General features: G+C 34.0%; 1 protein-coding gene across 1 annotated transcript; it reads left to right on the top strand.

Moving 5' to 3' along the window:
• The first annotated feature begins 4098 nt into the window (after nt 1–4098).
• Nucleotides 4099–13212, top strand: dlx4b (distal-less homeobox 4b). The gene is given in 3 exon segments (NM_131318.1): nt 4099–4686; nt 5849–6042; nt 12730–13212. Coding segments are annotated over 3 exon segments (765 nt in total). The 5' UTR covers nt 4099–4364; the 3' UTR covers nt 12979–13212.
• Nucleotides 13213–18622: the final 5410 nt, after the last annotated feature.

The raw sequence follows: 18622 nt of genomic DNA, 5'->3' as shown, positions 1-18622 counted from the left end.
TTTACATAATATTACCCACCGTGTTTTAAAGAGAAATAAGATGTCTTGTGCTTTTATGGCATGGTCTTGCATGTTATTCCTAAATATCTTGACAGAAATGCACAGTTTGTCACTTTAATATCCCAAATATATCAGTCATATATGTAATTCCCATTTTAGATGCTATTAAAATACAGAAATCTATTAAGTTGACACTAAATTGTGTAATAAGTGCATAAATGTGCTGTTAAAGAGATAAATTTGTTAAGAGATGTCAGAAGTGACCCTCCACTTGTTCTGAGTTTCCTTTTATCTGTTGAACAGAAAGTAGATATTTCAGGGGGGAAACTGACATGCTTTTATCGCATGGTATTGCATGTTATTTCTAAATAACTTGACAGAAATGCACAATTTATGTAACTTTGTTTTCTCAAATATATCACTCATGTATGTAATTCCTTTTTTAGATGCTATTAAAATACAGAAATTGATTAAGTTGACAAGAAATTGTGTTATAAGTGCATACATTTGCTGTTAAAGAGATACATTTGTTGAGAGAAGTGACCCTCCACTTGTTCTAAAAGTATTTGAGTTTCCTTTCATCTGATAACCAGAAAAGTAAATATTTAAGGGGGAAATGGCATGCTTTATGGCATAGTGTTGCATGTTATTCCTAAATATCTTGACAGAAATGACAGTCTGTCACTTTAATTTATCAAATCACTTATATGTTAGATGCTATTAAAATACAGAAATTAAGCTGACTCTAAATTGTGTAATTTGTGCATAAATTTGTTGTAAAAGAAACTATCCACTCGCTGGCCCTCTATTTGTTCTAAACGTACTTGAGTTCTTTATCTGATGAACAGAAAAGTAGATATTTTTGGGAGGGAAACTGGCAACCATTTACCTCCTTAGTTTTTGCTTTTCTTTCAATAGACGTTGATGGCTGAGTATCCAACATTTTCAAAACTTCGTCTTTCATGTTAAGAGGAAAAAATAGGAACTGCACATAAATGTACTTTCCTTTTTGAGTAAACTTTATAAAATTATAAAATTATTTTATAATTAGAGTTTTACAATTGTGTTTTGTTCTTTAGAAGTATGACCACATTTGTTAAAAATTGAAAATAAAATGTTGTCATTGTTTTCCAGACAACACAATATCAGTGTTTTAATTATCAATCCTGATTTTTTTTTACTCACAACAAATTAGATAATTTGTTATTTTGACTAAACATCTTTATCTGAAAATATATATTTTTTATTTGAAATTTAGAAGAATAACTTTATGAAATAAACTAATATTTCACTTAGACATACCAAATAAATCCAGAGAAACTGAGAATTTTAAAGTGTTTTTTTCATACAGCTGTATATGTTGTCATTGATTTTAATTCAAAATTAAATACTGGAAGTAAAATAAAGAAGCACAACATAAAATAAAATGTGCAAACCATTCTAATGTGTGTTTGCTTTATAAGAAAGTTCACTGTAAAAGAATCGTGGTTGTTTTACATTTTTAAGCTGAATCAAATTAACCTTATAAGTGCGTTAACCTTATACTAATGTTAAACTGACTTAAAACAGCTTGCTTAACATAAAATTAAGTTGGAACATGAATAACTTAATTTAATAAGTTACAATAACCTAAAAACATATGCTGTCAAGAAGATCTCCAGAAAGTGTCACAATCCTGACAAAGTTTTATATAAATATTTTGTTTGTGTGAATGTTATTAAACTAAAGAACTGCTATTTCTCGAACATTAACATGGTCACAAATTAAACTATAAAGCCGCCATTTAACTTCTTTTTTTTCACATAATTCACAGATACCTACAACGTTTATTTTACTGACCCCACATGTGGTCATTTGTGGAATTTAACCACTGTAATAGTAGCTTAAAGCACTATCTGTCCGCTAAATGATCAGGCCTAAATTCAGGTAAACACACACACACACACCAATAAAACGTCTATTCTCGTACTGAGCGTAAAGTAGTGAAATGGTCCGGTGTTGTCGGTGTGTTTGCTGTCAGGAGCTCAAAGGCTTGTCAAAGTCTGACTGTATGAGCGGATTATGAACAGCTTTGATCCTCCCGCATAAAGCATCAATTGCGCTTTTACTTAGAGTTCCAAGAAAACGCCAGATCAGCGCTTAAAAAAGAAAGAGCAACCTGGGAGACCTTTATAATCACTACTCGTTAAATATTCATATTAAATAAATTAAACAGATATCCTCCGTACAAATAAACATATTAATTGAATTAAACTTTTATATTTTAGAGCTCCTGCTTGCAATTATATTTTAATCTTATAAGTGTTTTCGTTTACTATGCATTTATGGGACTTTAGTCTGATTTTACTTCAACGCTGTAAAACAAATCTTGGTTGTCTTAAATATTGACGCTTAATCAAATTAACCCTATGAGTCCATTGAATTTGCATCATGTTAAACTGATTTAAAACAGCTAGAACATTGTTTAATAAATTATAATGACTTAAAGCACATGCTGTCAGAACTAATTATTCTTAAATTAATTTTTCAGTGAAGGTATTATCTAGAAAATTGTTTGTGGGAAAAGCTGTTATAAAACTGCAAGTGTTTAATATGGTGATATATAACACATATAATATATGCAATGTACATTTTTAATCAAAAACTAAAATTTACAGATGAATGTTGAGACCATGTCAGCAAATGTCACGCGGCAGGGAAATTGTCAAAAGGTAGCCTATATATTCCGTGGTTAATTTTTTATTAATTTTATTCTAATTGCTCTTAAACACCCATTAAAAAAACTGTGCGATTTTTTTTTTTCGGCTGTGGAAGAGTAAATGCATGCGAGCGGTCACTGCTTTATTTATTGCGTGTTAAACAAATGTAAAAAGAAAATGAAACAGTTTTAAATAATATATAAATAATAATAAATAGTTGTTTATTTTAATTGAGCATTGTCGGATAAACTATAAAGAGATGACTGCTGATCGCTAAGGTTGTCTTCTGCCGTTTGAGAGGGTTGAAAATAATAAAAACCTCATTATTAAATATATAGATTGTCATTTTCATTATTCGTTTAAAACGAGACTTCCATTTGTGACTTAAAGTCAGGTCGATTCTAAATATGATATAAAACAAAAAATGCACATATGTTTGTCTCTTTTGATATTTATATGCATTTAGTTCGTATTTTTGTTGTGAATAATGACTGTACACAAAATACTGTTGTCAATGTCGCACCAATTTTTAGAGAGCAATTCAGAGTTGCTTCCACTAGCTAAAAACAGATGGAATGTGTATTATGGAGCAAACAAAAACTGGACTGGAGGATTGGACTGGATTAACAAACACTTGCAATTATTTTAGTTTTCTGAATGGAAGGCGTGGAACTCCATTCCGGCCTAATGTCACGCCGGGCGCAAATCCACTCGCCTTGGAAGCAATCAACTGCAGTCAACTGTTTTCAATAAACATGAAGAGATAGAGATCACATCAACACATTTAAAGGTGGCGGAAGACCCGCCAAACATATTATTATTATTATTATTATTATTATTATTATTATTATTATTATTATTATTATTATTATTATCATTATTACATTTTATGGTGATTATTAGCCTACTATTATACAATTATCATCAGCCTATATATCTTTTCTTTTTATTTCAAGACAGGTTGTAATTAAATTATTACATTTAACAATATTATATTTGTATCAATAAAATATAATAGCATACAATTTGACATGTTTCTGTTGACATTTCTGTCATGTTGGGTCGTGTTAAACCATTTTGATAACGCCATTATTGTACCTTTTAAAATTAAATGACTACTCTGAGTACAGTTTGTGACATACCCCATTTAATTACGTCACGTTGTGAAGTTGCAGTACAATAGATTTTTTTTGTCAATTTCTGTAAATATTTACAGCTCGCTATGCTTTTTCTATAGAAAGTAGTCTAATAATTCGATTTAAAACCGTGCGTAATTTAAAGGTCATTCTGATGTGACTTGATCGATGTCAGAGTTCAGCATATTTCTATAGCAAATGCTCATCAACTTCATTTAGGTCTCCCTGGTGTCGCGTGACGCACCAATCAGCGCGCGCTCTCGCGGAGCGCGAGTCAGTCAGAAACACACAGGACCGCGAGCCCGAGGTGACTTTAGATATTGCGCTGTTTACTCATGATTAAAGAAAGATAACACTCGCGTTCACCTATGAGATTCTTTGCAGTGGTTTTGGGATATACGTTTTTATCCAGAAACTCCTTTTGTCCCGGATTATTTGGGGATGGATCCGGTTCAAGGTCTTTCTCGTGCACTGTGATCGTTCAATGCAGCACTCAGACCATCATCGGGCTTTATGGACTTGACGGTTAATGATGTCTATGAGTTTCATGTCTGATACGCTGAATAGTTCTGATCCTTCCAAATCAGCATTTTTAGAGTTCGGCCACGGGCTTGCAAGCAACCAGCAGCATTTGTCGGGATTCGCGCACAATATTTACCCGGTACACGGATTGCACTCAGGCGGACACCTCCAGCACGATGCTCCCTACCCTTCCAGCGCTCCTCATTACAGCCGGCCGCTGGGATACGCCTACCCCGGGCCGGTGAGCGCTGCTGCTCCGGGTGCTTACATGCCTTACCAGCCAAACAACCACAGCGGTGCTCTGGCGCACACGAGGGCTGAGAACACGAGTGAGTATCTCCATAATAATGCATCAACCTTTGAGAACCTGATGCCCCGTTTAGTTCTATGCGCTTGTAATAAACTAAATTAACAATGCAGTTTATTTGGTACATTTTCAACACAAAAATGCAATGTATGGTCGAACTTTATACATGCATCGTTATTTTATATTGAAATAGCTAATATTAAGTAGGTTTGTTTTGCATATTTACTTTGCATTCGTATGGCGCCAGTAGCTAAAATTATTTTTATACACAGTGTATTACCAAATAAATACCAGACTTTAAAAAGCACACGGTCAAATAAGTTTTAAGACCATTTAGAATAAATCGGTTGCAAATGGTAACAAAAGTCTCTGTTGCACACACGATTCTGACCTTTCAGCAGCAAAAAGTAATTTGTAAGCTTTGCTAATCTTCTTTTCCTTGTATAGGCCTCGAACTGGATTGAAACATGTACATTAAACATGCACATCTTTGCATACAATTCAAGAATAATTTTTATGTCACTGTTAAAACGAAAAGACAATGAAATTAATGCATTAATCAAACGTATTTAAACAAAATGTTTATCGACGTGTATTCATGTTCAGCTACATTATGCAGAAATTAGAGCAATAATCACAATTCATGTAGGCTAAACCTAAAATAATATAATTGTTAAAATATTATATTTCCATACAATCTATATTAAGCTGCTAAAGTGTGTAGTTAGAATTGACTTTGGGTATGTGCACCGAAAGTTAAGCGCTGTCTAAATCCCTGTCAAGTTTTGCGAAATTGTAAAGAATCTTTTCTGATTTTGTTTTAATTATTAATATGATTGGTAGGATTTTTTATTCCTCCATAACGATATTATTACGCCTTTTGTTAAATGTCACTGTTTGCTCCGAAGTTCAAGTTTAGGCTCGTAGGCCTGTAAAATTGACATTAAAACGACGTTAATTATGGTTTACCGATCTTTAAAATGATGACCCATTAATGTTTCCTCTAAACCACCTGATAAATCTCTTATTTACCTATTGTAAATCAAGTCGACACTTACAGCTCTTTAGTGCATCATAATTTACGGTTTTCTGATGGTTAAGGAAGGTTTTGCAGGTGTGAACTGTGAAGACAGACATTTACTGTGTCATAATGCTGTCGTTTTATTTCGTCTGCATGCCTGAAGACCACGAAAAGCCAGCGGTCATTGAGAATGGTGAGATTCGCCTTAATGGCAAGGGGAAGAAGATCCGCAAACCGCGAACCATTTACTCCAGTGTTCAGCTCCAGGCTCTGCACCAGCGCTTCCAGCAGACCCAGTACCTCGCGCTGCCCGAACGTGCAGATCTGGCCGCCAAACTGGGACTGACGCAAACACAGGTAAATATCCATCATATTCTCTTCTGTTTGTGACAATGCAACTCGTTGTTCGTGAGGCCTAGCACTTAGTTAATATGGCAGGACGAGTGGTAGTTTTTATATCGAGGAGTGCAGATGTGAAACAAGATTGTGAGTTATATTATGTGTACAGTTTCATCTGTTGATGAACCTCATTAATGTGACGTCGGTTTTATGGCATTTGTTATATGTTCGTGGACAGCTGGAAGAAGCTGGAATTTTGACATAGAAATGTGCATTTTAGATTTTTATGTACGCAAAAACGATGTAAACACGCAGGTCTCATTAAAAATGTTGGGAATTGGTCGTTTTAAAAAACAAAATATCAAAATAAGTCGCATTTAAAGAAATATAGCAGAACGCTGAAACTTAGCCAGCTAGCAAAACATATGTAGGAACGTTTTCATTAAATTATGATAATTATATTTCAAAGCGTTTTTTGATGCAATTAAGAAGCTAGCATTCAGCTTTATAATTTTATTAATACTAGGCAGTGCTACTTTAAGATGTTCTCTGAATATTCTACAACATATATTTTGGGAAATCAAACGAACATCAAACTAAAACGTTTCTAGAAAGTTCCATGAAGAGACATATAGCCCAATATTGGCGTCTGCATTAAATTTACCTAAACGATTTATAAATCCATAAAAGGCATTTCAGATACAAGTCAAGTGTAACAAATATAATTTTTTTTTCTCAAATCATGGATAGAATGATTTTAGAAGATAGAATCTTCTCAATCGAATAAACATATGTTCATGTAAATATGAAACAACATGTTTATCCTTATACAAAATAGTAGATTAAATTATCCTAATGCTTTATTTTATTTAAAATAATTGACTTTTTTACTGACATAGTAAGCCATAGTTGTTTAAAGTATAGTAACAAAGATGGATAAAGTGTTAAGATTATTAAAATTGCAAGTGTTTGGGCAATGTTCCTTAAAAAAAAGTTTGGGGTCAGTATGATTTTAAAATTTTTTAAGGCTGCATTTATTTAATCAAAAATACAGTACAGATTGTAAAATTGTGAAATGTTATTGCACTATAAAATTGAGACTGAACTGTTTTGAACTGTTCAAAAGTAGTTTATAATTTAATTTAATAATGTATTCCAGTGATTGTAAAAATGTACTTTCAGCTTCATTACTCCAGTCTTCAGAGTCACATGATCTTTCAAAAATTACTCTATTATTATTATTATTATTATTATTATTATTATTATTATTATTATTATTATTATTATTAATGGTAATAGTAAAAAAAAAGCAATAACGACTGGAGTAATAATTTCATTGGAAACTACATAGAATAAGAAAGCAAAATGTATTTATTAAAATGTATTATTTAATAAATATTTAACAATTTAACAATTTTTTTACATTTAATAATGCCCCCTCAATAAACAGTATGTATATATATTTTTTTAATAACATGAAAAAGAAACTGACCTCAAACTTTAGACCGTAAGTGTACATGACAGTCGTTCCTTTTTTGTCAGATAGAAATTGTAAATAGATAAGCTGTATTACACTTCTCTTGCTTTGAATCTTGAAAGCCCTTTTAGTCTTGACCCATAAATAATAGCTTGAGAAAATTATGAAAGATTATTGTACAGGAAATTCTTCAATACACCCTTCCAGTTCCCTGTTGATAGCTTTTATTAACACAACAGTATTCATGAATTTTTAGCAGGCTCAAATGCACACCAAAAAAAAATGTTCAAGGCCACTGCAAATCTCTATGAAAGTAATTATACTGAGGTGAGGCTTTAGCTAGGTATCACACTGGATGAACGCTCAATGACTCAGTCATTACTGGTTTCTGAGCATTTATGTACTTTGTGTCATGTAGGCTGATTTGTTTCTGAATTGTTCAAGCTAAGTGAGGATTTCACTTAATCCAACCTTTACTTTCATTTTTACGTTAGCCCACTAGCTTTTGTGTTCTTAGTCTTTACAGTATGAGACAGTTTTCTTTTTCCCTAATGCTTATGGAGTTATCCCAAGTATTATTTATTCTTGATTGCTTAATCCTCGTGCTTAATAACACGTATCCAAGTGCTCGCTCATGATGGATTTAACAAAATATGGGTGTTTCTGGGCCAGTGGATAAGACAAATGAGTCTGTGCAGGGTTGTTTATATTTTAGCTATACTATCCTCCAATTTTTTTATTTTTTTATTATTATTATTATTATTTTTTGATGTGCTCAGCATCTTTCCTATGCATTCCAGTTAGGAAAACAAATAGATTAATAAGTCACCTATGCTTGTTTTGTTGATGTCACACCCATTAATGAGTTCCTGTAGGGTGGTGTTATGGACATTGATTTATTTTTATAAATCCTTCCTGCTGACACGCACACACTGTATTGGATGGTAAAATATCAAGGCATGCATCAAACTTGTGTGCGTCTGGAGAAAAACGTAAGCCTGGGTGCAGCCATATCGCCCATGGCATACATAGCGTAAGCCTGTTTTACATTCACAGTTTCTTTCCCGCCCTCTTTTTATATGCGTTAAACACTTGCCGCCCTTAGTGTGACAGGTTGCTCCTCAATTTTGGCCATGGAGAATGAGTTCAGTCTGTCCTGCCCCTTTAAGAGGTTTCCTGTCTCATTACGCCTCAAAGCGCATCAAAGTGTTCCTGTCAGCAGTCGAAAAAACTCCTCCACGTTTGCAGTTCAGATGGAAATTGCATTGCTTAGAATTAAAACTGATACAAGCGAAAATCCATTGTTTCAAATGGTTGCCAGTTTCCATTTGATCCATAAACGTGATTGAAGGCACATAAACAAGTGCCACACAGCGTATGCGTTTGGCTTTTCCAAGTCCCTCCTCACACATATAATAACATCGGTCTGGAATCCATCACCTCACCATAAAAGCTGTTTGGCAAACCCAATTCTTTTGGAAAGAAAAAAAGAAAATCTTTTTTTACGTGTGTTTATTAAATCTGTTGACAGCCAAACTAATAGCATTGTGTAAAAGGCAAGGCCGCTGCATAGATTTTGATAGTCTGAGGTTATGGAAACTGCATTAGGTGGGCTCTCTTGACTGCTGCTTTTGTGTGTGTAGGCTGGATTCTTATAAAGGCACAGCTTTTGTGTCTTTAAGGTGTTTCTAAATTGAGTGCAGATTGTGGGACTGCGTAATTATGGACACGTCTGAAGCATTTGTGTATTTACCATGGAATAAATACATTTGAAATGTCAAAACAGACATCAGATAGACTTTCAGACCATTAAATTGGGCATTGTGTCATTAATCCAGGATTAATTTGCCTGCATTTCAGGAACAAAAAGTCAGTTTTATAATATTGGCAATGGCATGAAAAGTGCATAAAATTATATATTAATCAGGCGGGTGATATACAGTATATATGGGAAAGATGGAAGGAACTTTAATTTACATTATTAACATTACTTACTTACATTGACATTACAAGCTAATTCACATTAATCACTATTTTTTGTACATAGAAAGTATGTTAAATACAGGTGAAGTGATATTCTGAAGTGCATATATTAAAATATGTAACCCTAAGGGTGAATTTTTGAAACTGAGATTTATACATCATCTGAAAGCTGAAGAAATAAGGATTGTTTGTCAGATGGGGCAATATTTCAAAATCTAGAGTTTTGGCATTTTAAAAAATCAAGATATTGAGAAAATCATCTTTAAATTGGTCCAAATCAGGGGTGCACAAACTGTTTTTGTAAGAAGGGCCAAAAACCAAATAGTTTCGAGAGCCATGGCCCGAAGGTAAATATACCAAACTATATTTAATTAAAGTTGCCATGGGTCATTTCCTGATTTATTTAGTAATCTTTCGAAATTAATAGAAAAAAATACTTAAAATCATATTAGCTAATGCAGCATAACTTTTTTAAAATGATAACTTATTACAATAAAAACATAAACAATCACATTTATAACACAGTGGAGTTCAATGCTGAGTACACCAGTCAAGCAGAATCTGCCTTTGACTTTATTTGCTCCTCGAAGTCTCTGCATTGCCTGGTGACAGGACGTACGTTTAAACCAAATCTGATTCATTTATACAATTTAATTAAAACAATTAATTTCAGTTTGCTTTTAACGATAAAACAAACAAAGGGTTGCATTAATTTTGAACTGACAATGCCAAAAGGATTCCTATCATTCTCCTTCTCTTCTCAGATGAGATGGTGGGCCAAACCAAAGGTTGCCATGCATGGGCCAACTTTGGCCCGCAGGCCCTAGTTTGGGCATCTCTAATCTAAATAAACTAATAAAAAAATAATTCTCAGCATATTTACTGCTGTATACTAATCAATTGTCTTCATGGAACATGATCTTTACTTAATATTCTAATGATTTTCGACATAAATTAAAAATGTTGACTCTTACAATGTATTTTAGGCTGTTCCCACAAAGTATACCTATGAAAATTTAGATTTTGTGGTGCAGGGTCATATATATATGCTAACTACATGACCATGCTAAATTTTAGTATATTTTGAATGATCAAAAAACATATAGCTAACAAATAGATCAAACTAAATATAGGTCTGTCATGATATCTATATTTTGTTGTTGGATATATTGCACCAACATATATTGCGATAAACGATATTATTGTTGTTGTAATTTATACCACCTATTATATAATGCCAGAATGACAATATAATAGCATCATAATGCAAGTGCACTCTTCCAAAGAACACATCATATTTCATTCTGAAGAATATTTATTATTTAATTGTAGTGATTTTAACAATTTAATAATTAGGCATTGGAATCAGAAAGTAAAAACGCATATCCTTAATAAATAATCATAAATGTTAACAAAAAAGTGCAAGGTAACAAGTAACAGAGACTATTATATCTGCTACCAGATCTATTTTCAGTTGTCAGACCCACATGAAAATATACTATAGTAATTTATAGAAAATGCTATAGTGTTTTTTAACCATACTGGCACTGACACCTCCAATAGAGATAGAGGTGTTGCACTATCAGTTAAAATGTTGCTTGAATTGGTTATGTATGGATGATATATATCACATCACCAAAAAAATGAGTGAGGTCATGTCCATGTGTTGTGCGACAAGTCGATATGTTGATTATTGTGACAGGCCTAACCAAATGGTTTAAAATGCAAAGTATAAAGATTTAAAATGACAATTAATGAGTATTTTGGTGCTGCACTGTAATCCTTAAATAGTCTTTTAATATGGCGTTTACAGAATGTTCTAAATTAACAGTAATTTATAGTATATAAACCCCTTTTCATCTTTGACCCATAAACTGGAATACCAATGCAATAAAAAAGGAATAAAACTGACCATTTGGATGTGGTTTAGTGCATGAAAGAGTAAAAAAGTTTGAGAAAAGCCTTTGAAGATATGTATTGCAATTGAAAATGTGAGGTGCAAATAGATCATTTGTTCATTTAATTATCTGGGGTCACCACAGCGGAATGAACCACCAACTTATCCAGCATGTGTTTTACACAGCGGATGCGCTTCCAGCTGCAACCCATCACAGGGAAAGCAAATAGATCAACTGTAAAAAAAAAAAAAAAGCAATTTAATGTGTACTTTATATGCTTTCAATGTACTAGCCTGAATAAAGATATGTGCTTTGTAAAAATATATATATTGCTGCCTCCAATTTTGTAGTTGAATCCAATTAACTTTTCTAGTCATCCCAACTTACATCAATCAATCTGACAAAAAATATTAAGTTAAACTTTTCATAACTTAAACAATTTTTACTGTAAAAAAGTCATTTTTTAAGCTGAATCAAATCAACCTTACGAGTTATATATTATGTTAAACTGACTTAAAACAGCTTGCGTACCTTATAAATTTAAGTTAGAACTATAGCTTAGTTTAATAAGTTACAATGAAACTAAAATATTTTTTTATAATTCTTTACAGTGTAGTTTAACCTGATTACCTTATTAAAGCAACATTCATTTATTCAATTATTTTCCTTCGGCTTAGTCTCTATTTCATAGGTCGCCACAGCGGAATGACCCGCTAACTAATTCGGCTTATGTTTTACGCAGCGGATGCCCTCCCAGCTGCTACCCAGTACTGGGAAACACCCAAACAAACTCATTCACAAACACACACACACACACACACACACACACACACACTCATACACTATGGCCAATTTTGTTTATTCAATTCACTTATACCGCATGTCTGTAGAGAAACCAGAACACCTGAAAGAAACCCATGCAAACACAGGGAGAAGTTCAAGCAGCATACAAATACTATTTCTTGACTTTTTGTCATTCAATTTTGTACAGTGTGGATATTGTAATCCCTAAATGCGTTCAAGTGGTTCTTTTATAAAAATCTGGAATCTTCCATCTCTCTGGAAGTCATTTCAGATCAGCTAAATTTGAATGTATTTTTACGCTGTGATTGTTGTTGTCAGACACATGCTTCACTGATGTCATAAAAATGGCAGGGTGGAACAATTGCTGAGCATGCGTGTAATGAAACACAGTCCATCTTGACAAAAATCTGTCTTGAAATCAGAATCATAATGGAAAAAGGGTGTCAGAAATAGACCACTGACGCCATGATGGCTCAATGGAGAAACATATGCAGCCTCCATTCTAGTAATGATGTGTTTTAATGCTCATTTTTGTGTGTTTAGGTGAAAATTTGGTTTCAAAACAAGCGCTCCAAATATAAGAAGATAATGAAGCATGGGTCGAGTGGACCTGAAGGAGAACTGCTTCACACATCCTCCTCGTCGCCATGTTCTCCAGGTTTGTCTCAGCTCTGGGAGGTTTCAATGGCCAACAAAGTGCCACCGATGCATCCCAGCAGTTATATGAACAATTACGGCCACTGGTATCCTCCACACCACCAGGATCCCGTGCCCAGACCTCAGATGATGTGATTGAATTCGGAAAAAATCAGAGCCAGAGAGACTCCATTCCGTGTCGACACCTGCCGTGAAGGTGCTTTCCTTTACAATGTTCTTGACTTGTGTTTTTATTGCTAAGTGTGTTTGAAAAGACTGTGTTTACTCTCTATGCAAGCAGGTGCTCCCGAACTCCCATATTACACTTCAGTAGCTTTTCAACCTTTTCCAGATCTTTTACAATGTGCTTGAAATAAAGGATTTATGAAAGGATGAAAGTGTTCATGCTGTGAATGACTGACTCAGATATTCAAAATATTCTTATTTGAATTGAATACAATGGAGATGATAACATGTGGTTCCTATATTGGCTTTGATAGTTCCTTTAACATCAACTGAAACTTTCCTTTCTGTAAATGTATTTATTAATTGTGAATTTTGTAAACTGTTATTTACACTAACAAAAAAGACTGGCAAGTTTGTATTTTAAGATGCACCCTATTTTGAAAATGAATATTTTTGATCAATTTCTCAGTGGATATGGGTAATATATATTGGCACATTTGAACAAAACAGATTTATTAAACAGATATATTTATTAAAATAATACATTAGTCACAGAACATCTTTAGAAATGGAAAGATAATACATTTAAATTCATCAAAATATTGCAAAAAAATTAAAGAAATACAAACTACAACATTTTAACGAAATTGTATATATTTTTTGTTTCTCTTGATTTTTGCTATTTTTAAAAAATGTATTTAATATTTTTTTTCCCTAACATAGAAATTTGCGCTATTAATTTTTGAACCATTATTGTGTTATTGTGTTAGATTAGCTCCAGATTTGGCTTCAGTACTGACCAAATTAATGTATATGCACAAATATAATATTAAAAAGCACTCTATTGAAAATATTAATTTAAATAAAAGATTTATGAGGGGTGTTCTCATATAAACTGAGCACATATAGTGATAACAAATCATGCATAACCCTCAAGGTAATGTTCATTCTTACTATAAGTTATAACCATATGCGTGTAGTTACTTAATAGAACTATTTAGCTACTCTATAGCAGAGGCAACATTAAATAAATCTAATTTTTTTTATTATAATGATGATAATGATTATTGATAATTATAATCATAATTTAAGAATTGTTTACTAAAATATTTTGTGATATAACTGAAAAAAACTGTTTTTGGCAATTTTACTCTGTTTAAAGAGACATTTTATTATTGTTGTTAATGATTAATAAACTCGAGTCATTTAATTTATTGTTGCCGATACACCAGAGATTTATAATAGCCTATAATTAGGGGTTCTGCAATACAATAGCACACAGTTATTTTCAAAATGAACAAAGCAGAGGTTGAGATTGAACAAATATGACCGCAAAATATGAAATATCACTTACAAGTTCCCAGATGTAAATACAATGCTCTTTAGAGATTATTGATTTGTTTTCGCCCTGAAATAGTCCAAGCACACGTTTATTACGATTAAATAATTGTGATCTAGGGATTTATTGTATAAGATGAGCTGGTTTTATTTAGTTTTGCTGTGTTTTGTTCTTTTTATTATTTTAATTTGAGTAAGAGTGACATAAAGGCTTTTGATGTATTTTCGAAAACATTCCCATGGATTTGTATAGAACTATCCGATCATAATTTAAAAATGATAGCCTATCCACTAGCCTACTTTAAAATCTCTATCTATAAGAGTACATTCATTGTTTAGATATAGATACATCAATGACGGGATGTGTTTTAATAATAGACTTTAGCTTTTTTGGGGAAAATGGCAAATATTTGAAATATACCAGTTACATTTAGCAGTAACTGGTATACATATACCAGTTACAAAGTTCTACTTGTTGATATATTGGTAATTTTGTGATTGATCTGAATAATTTATTGAATACTAAATTAAAAAACGGATCATTTATTTAATAATCTCCATTTATAGATTGCGCGAGCATATATTCAATATTGAATAATCCTTCTCCAACTGAAAAGGTTGAATTGATTTAAAGTCCATTTTTCTTTTCAGATAGGTAATCTTATGTAGTCAGAATCATATAAATATAGTCTTTCCAATTAAAAAAATAAATAATACCATGCAATTAATTAATTAATAAATAACAAATAAACTAGTCTGTTAGATGCAACAATGCAATGATAAGTGGGCATTAAAAATGTCTCTCAGATCAGCAAACATCTGCTTTTCCACGGGTTATTTCCCCCCTCTCTTTCTAAAGTAATGGTAAAATAATTCAGTGTGCTTACTGAGTGGATGTCGTGATGCCACCATGATAAATCACCACAACATTCAATCACGCGCGTGATGGGAATAAGACGTACTTAAATGTTCATTCAGTGCTTAAACTATATAAACACAGTGAACACGACGTTTGTATTACTGTAAAGAATCCCACCTTACTCTGGGGCTCGTTTAATGTCACCCTCAATGATTTATTGGTTGCTTTTCTGTTGCGATTATTTTCCAGAATACTCCTTTTGTATGTAGCGTTCAAAGACGTGGGAAACGCAATGAGAATTGTTGTTTAATATAACGTCTGAATTTGATTTTTAGGCCGCAGCAACAACAAAAAAAAAACGAAAATCATCTATATTAAAAGCGGGTTATCATTGAAAGTAAAGGGCGCCTTCACTCTGCTCCACTGTAATGAGATGCCACCTGCAGGAATGCGGGGTCCACTTGACCTGACTTTGACCCGGTTCACTCAACAGGGTCTTGTCTAAACAGCCTTGTTTAAACAGCCATATTACAAAGCATCTCTGTCATTTCAAGCTCTTTAGATCCAACCCAACCCAACTCAGCATGGTGTGGGGCTCTTTCGGCTCGAAATAAATCTGGCTTAATCAGTCGCAAGCGGCAATAATGTAAATTAAATTGCTGAGTGAATATTTTATGCAGCATTGTAATATAAATTAATGCGAGCCACATGCAACTCTCATGCAAATAAACAATAATGACAAAATTCTTCCAAAACCTTTTACAGCGTGAAACTCTAATATCAAGCACAATAATACGCTTTATAGGCCTCTGCAACATCTGTAGGAGATTTACAGCGATGAATCTACAGTCCCACAATCAGTTGTTCTCTTTTACATGTTAAACCGTCTCAGTGGCTCAAAAATACCCAACACGAAATCAGGTTGAAATACAGTGTAAACAAAATCACTTACCTACATCCTCCTGACAGGTATAACAAAGACACAGAAAATAAAAATCCACCAGTCTTCTGTAAATGGGAACCATCTCTCTGCACTTATGGTGCAGAAAAGTATGGAATGATTTTAAGATGCACCTCTTTATATACTCCCATCCCCGAGTTCGATTTGTGGAGTTGATCTTGCTCCGTTTACTTGTGACAGTCATGGGAAGAGAAGACAAGTGTTTTTGAATGAAGTAGCGAGCTCTCACATGGGAAATTATGGGCAATTTTACATCTCGAGATTAGAATAATGGGTGCTCAAGTCGGACAAGTAGAGAAAAGGGGCTTTTAAACAGGGCAATTACGTGGGAAGCTGATTTGGGAGAGCACTAAAGGGTGATGGGAGATGGACTGATAGTAGTCATGAGGTGCTGGATGAGTTTTAATTGAGACGCATTTGTAGACGTACAGTCTTTGGTGATTCAGAACGCATTCAGGTTTGGGACAAGGATGGAACCCGTTCCCGAAATCGTCCCCAGTTTGTGGGGTGAAAGAGAGTTCAGTGGTTCACAGCTGTCAAGAAAACCTCTCTCATTTGATCGTATTTACATTTGGAGCAGAACGATGCTGCTGAGTGAAGCCTGTGGACCCGGGCATTGAGCGGGTGTCAGGCAGCTGCCCTCTGTCTTTACATGGCAACATGTGCGTGTCCCAACCGCAGCTGACCTCCTGTTCAACCACCCCAGAGGCCTCCTGTGCCATTTTTTTGGATACGGTTTCTCGTCAAACACGTAAAGATTGGCCCTCCCTATCTTTATTTAGGTGTTGCGGTGCACTGAATCTTAGTATCATGTTCAAGTTCAACAGTTCAGGCTCGGACAGAGCACACGGGACCAAGGGCTTCTCGTCGAGGTGACCACGTCAGGCCACACACTCAGCTTTTGGGTTTCTCTGAATGAGCGATGTGTCCCAAGACGACGCCACCGAGATCATAGACCATAATTGAAGGCCACACACCACGAACAAGCCCAACGGAAAGCAGATATGTTACATATGGCCTAACTACAACTGCAAATATTGTATCAAACAGATAGCAGCCGTTCTTTATGGACCCTATGGCACAACTGCGTCAGATGAAAGTGGTAAACACATTAGAGGGGATAAAATGTCTTAGGGTTTGAGCTATGGCCATTGTACGCAGATGACGGGATTATCATGTTTTAAAGAGAACTAAGTGGCCTGACAGGTTTTAGGTGTGAATATGACTCTTTCTTCTCTATTGGAGGTAGAAGAGTAATTTAATCGCATGCGACGGCGAGGCGAGTATTATAAGACCTTTATGACTAATTCCACAACTATGAAACGGCCAGAAATGACTCACAGTTGACCAGCCAACCATCTTAAATATCTCCATCTATCATGGCATTAATAGAGTGGCATTTCGTTTTTTTTCTGTCAGCATCAGCATCTACATCCACCTATGCTTTGAATTTTATTGCAGTATTTTTGGATGCAAAATTTGTAGAGTTGGTCACCTAGATGGATTGTCTAGGTTGCTTGTAACTGACTCGACGTTGCTGTGATGTGAAACATCTCTAAATATCTCTGTATTTTGAAATACACTCTAAAGAGAAATATAAGTATTGTTGGTTTGATCATCCACAGAATCTTTATTAAACAAAAAGTGTTTATAGGATTGTCAAATAAAAATCCCATCCTTTTATTTTAAGAGTCCCCGAATTAGTAACTATTTGGCTCCCAGAGTTTTGCCATAAAGCAATACCATGTGCAATAATGTCCCATGTGGGTGGCTACAAATTACCCTTTTACACATTTAGATTCCTTAGAGAATGGTGGAAATATAAGAAAAACCAACCAAACACCGGGCCTTTAAAAATATAAAGGAAAAATAGCTAGACCTATATGTTCAAATGCTGGTCTGTTTAAGATTCCAATTTAGGAAATTCAACTTTCACACTGGATTACGGTTTTGTAGCTCATTCTGCATATGGGGTTGAATGAAGAACTTCAACATTAGCGGTTAGTCGTATGATGTCTGCATGAAAACGGATTATTTATGGTTTCTGTGGTTCAAATTATGGTTTTGCGCCCATTCCACCTAAACCAGAGGGCATTCTTGTATTAAGTCTTTTTTTCAATTCGCACAGTTATGATAGCCTATGATACACAAAAAATCTTTCATCTCATAAAAGACGTTTTAGTGTGAACTGAGACAAAAATTAAATTAATTTGACCATATAAAGCACATGGTGTTCAGACAACACCTAACAATTACAATTTTCTGAAGTTTTGTGATGCGTAGTGTCTGTTTTTTGATTATATTTAATTGACGTTAGTAATTAAAATCACAAAAAGCAGAAAGAAACAAATTGTTTGCGCCATCCACAATAAGATGAATGATTCATGTTTACGGAACACTTGGTGCTAATATAGGCCGCATATAATTATGCGCATAGGAAATACAGACTTGACTAT

The sequence above is a fragment of the Danio rerio genome, chromosome 12 (genome assembly GCF_052040795.2).
Source record: "Danio rerio strain M-AB ecotype USA chromosome 12, GRCz13ab, whole genome shotgun sequence".
NCBI classification, from domain to species: Eukaryota; Metazoa; Chordata; class Actinopteri; order Cypriniformes; family Danionidae; genus Danio; species Danio rerio.
Note: the sequence above shows the minus strand (reverse complement) of the source record. Positions and strands in the feature narration are given on the sequence as shown.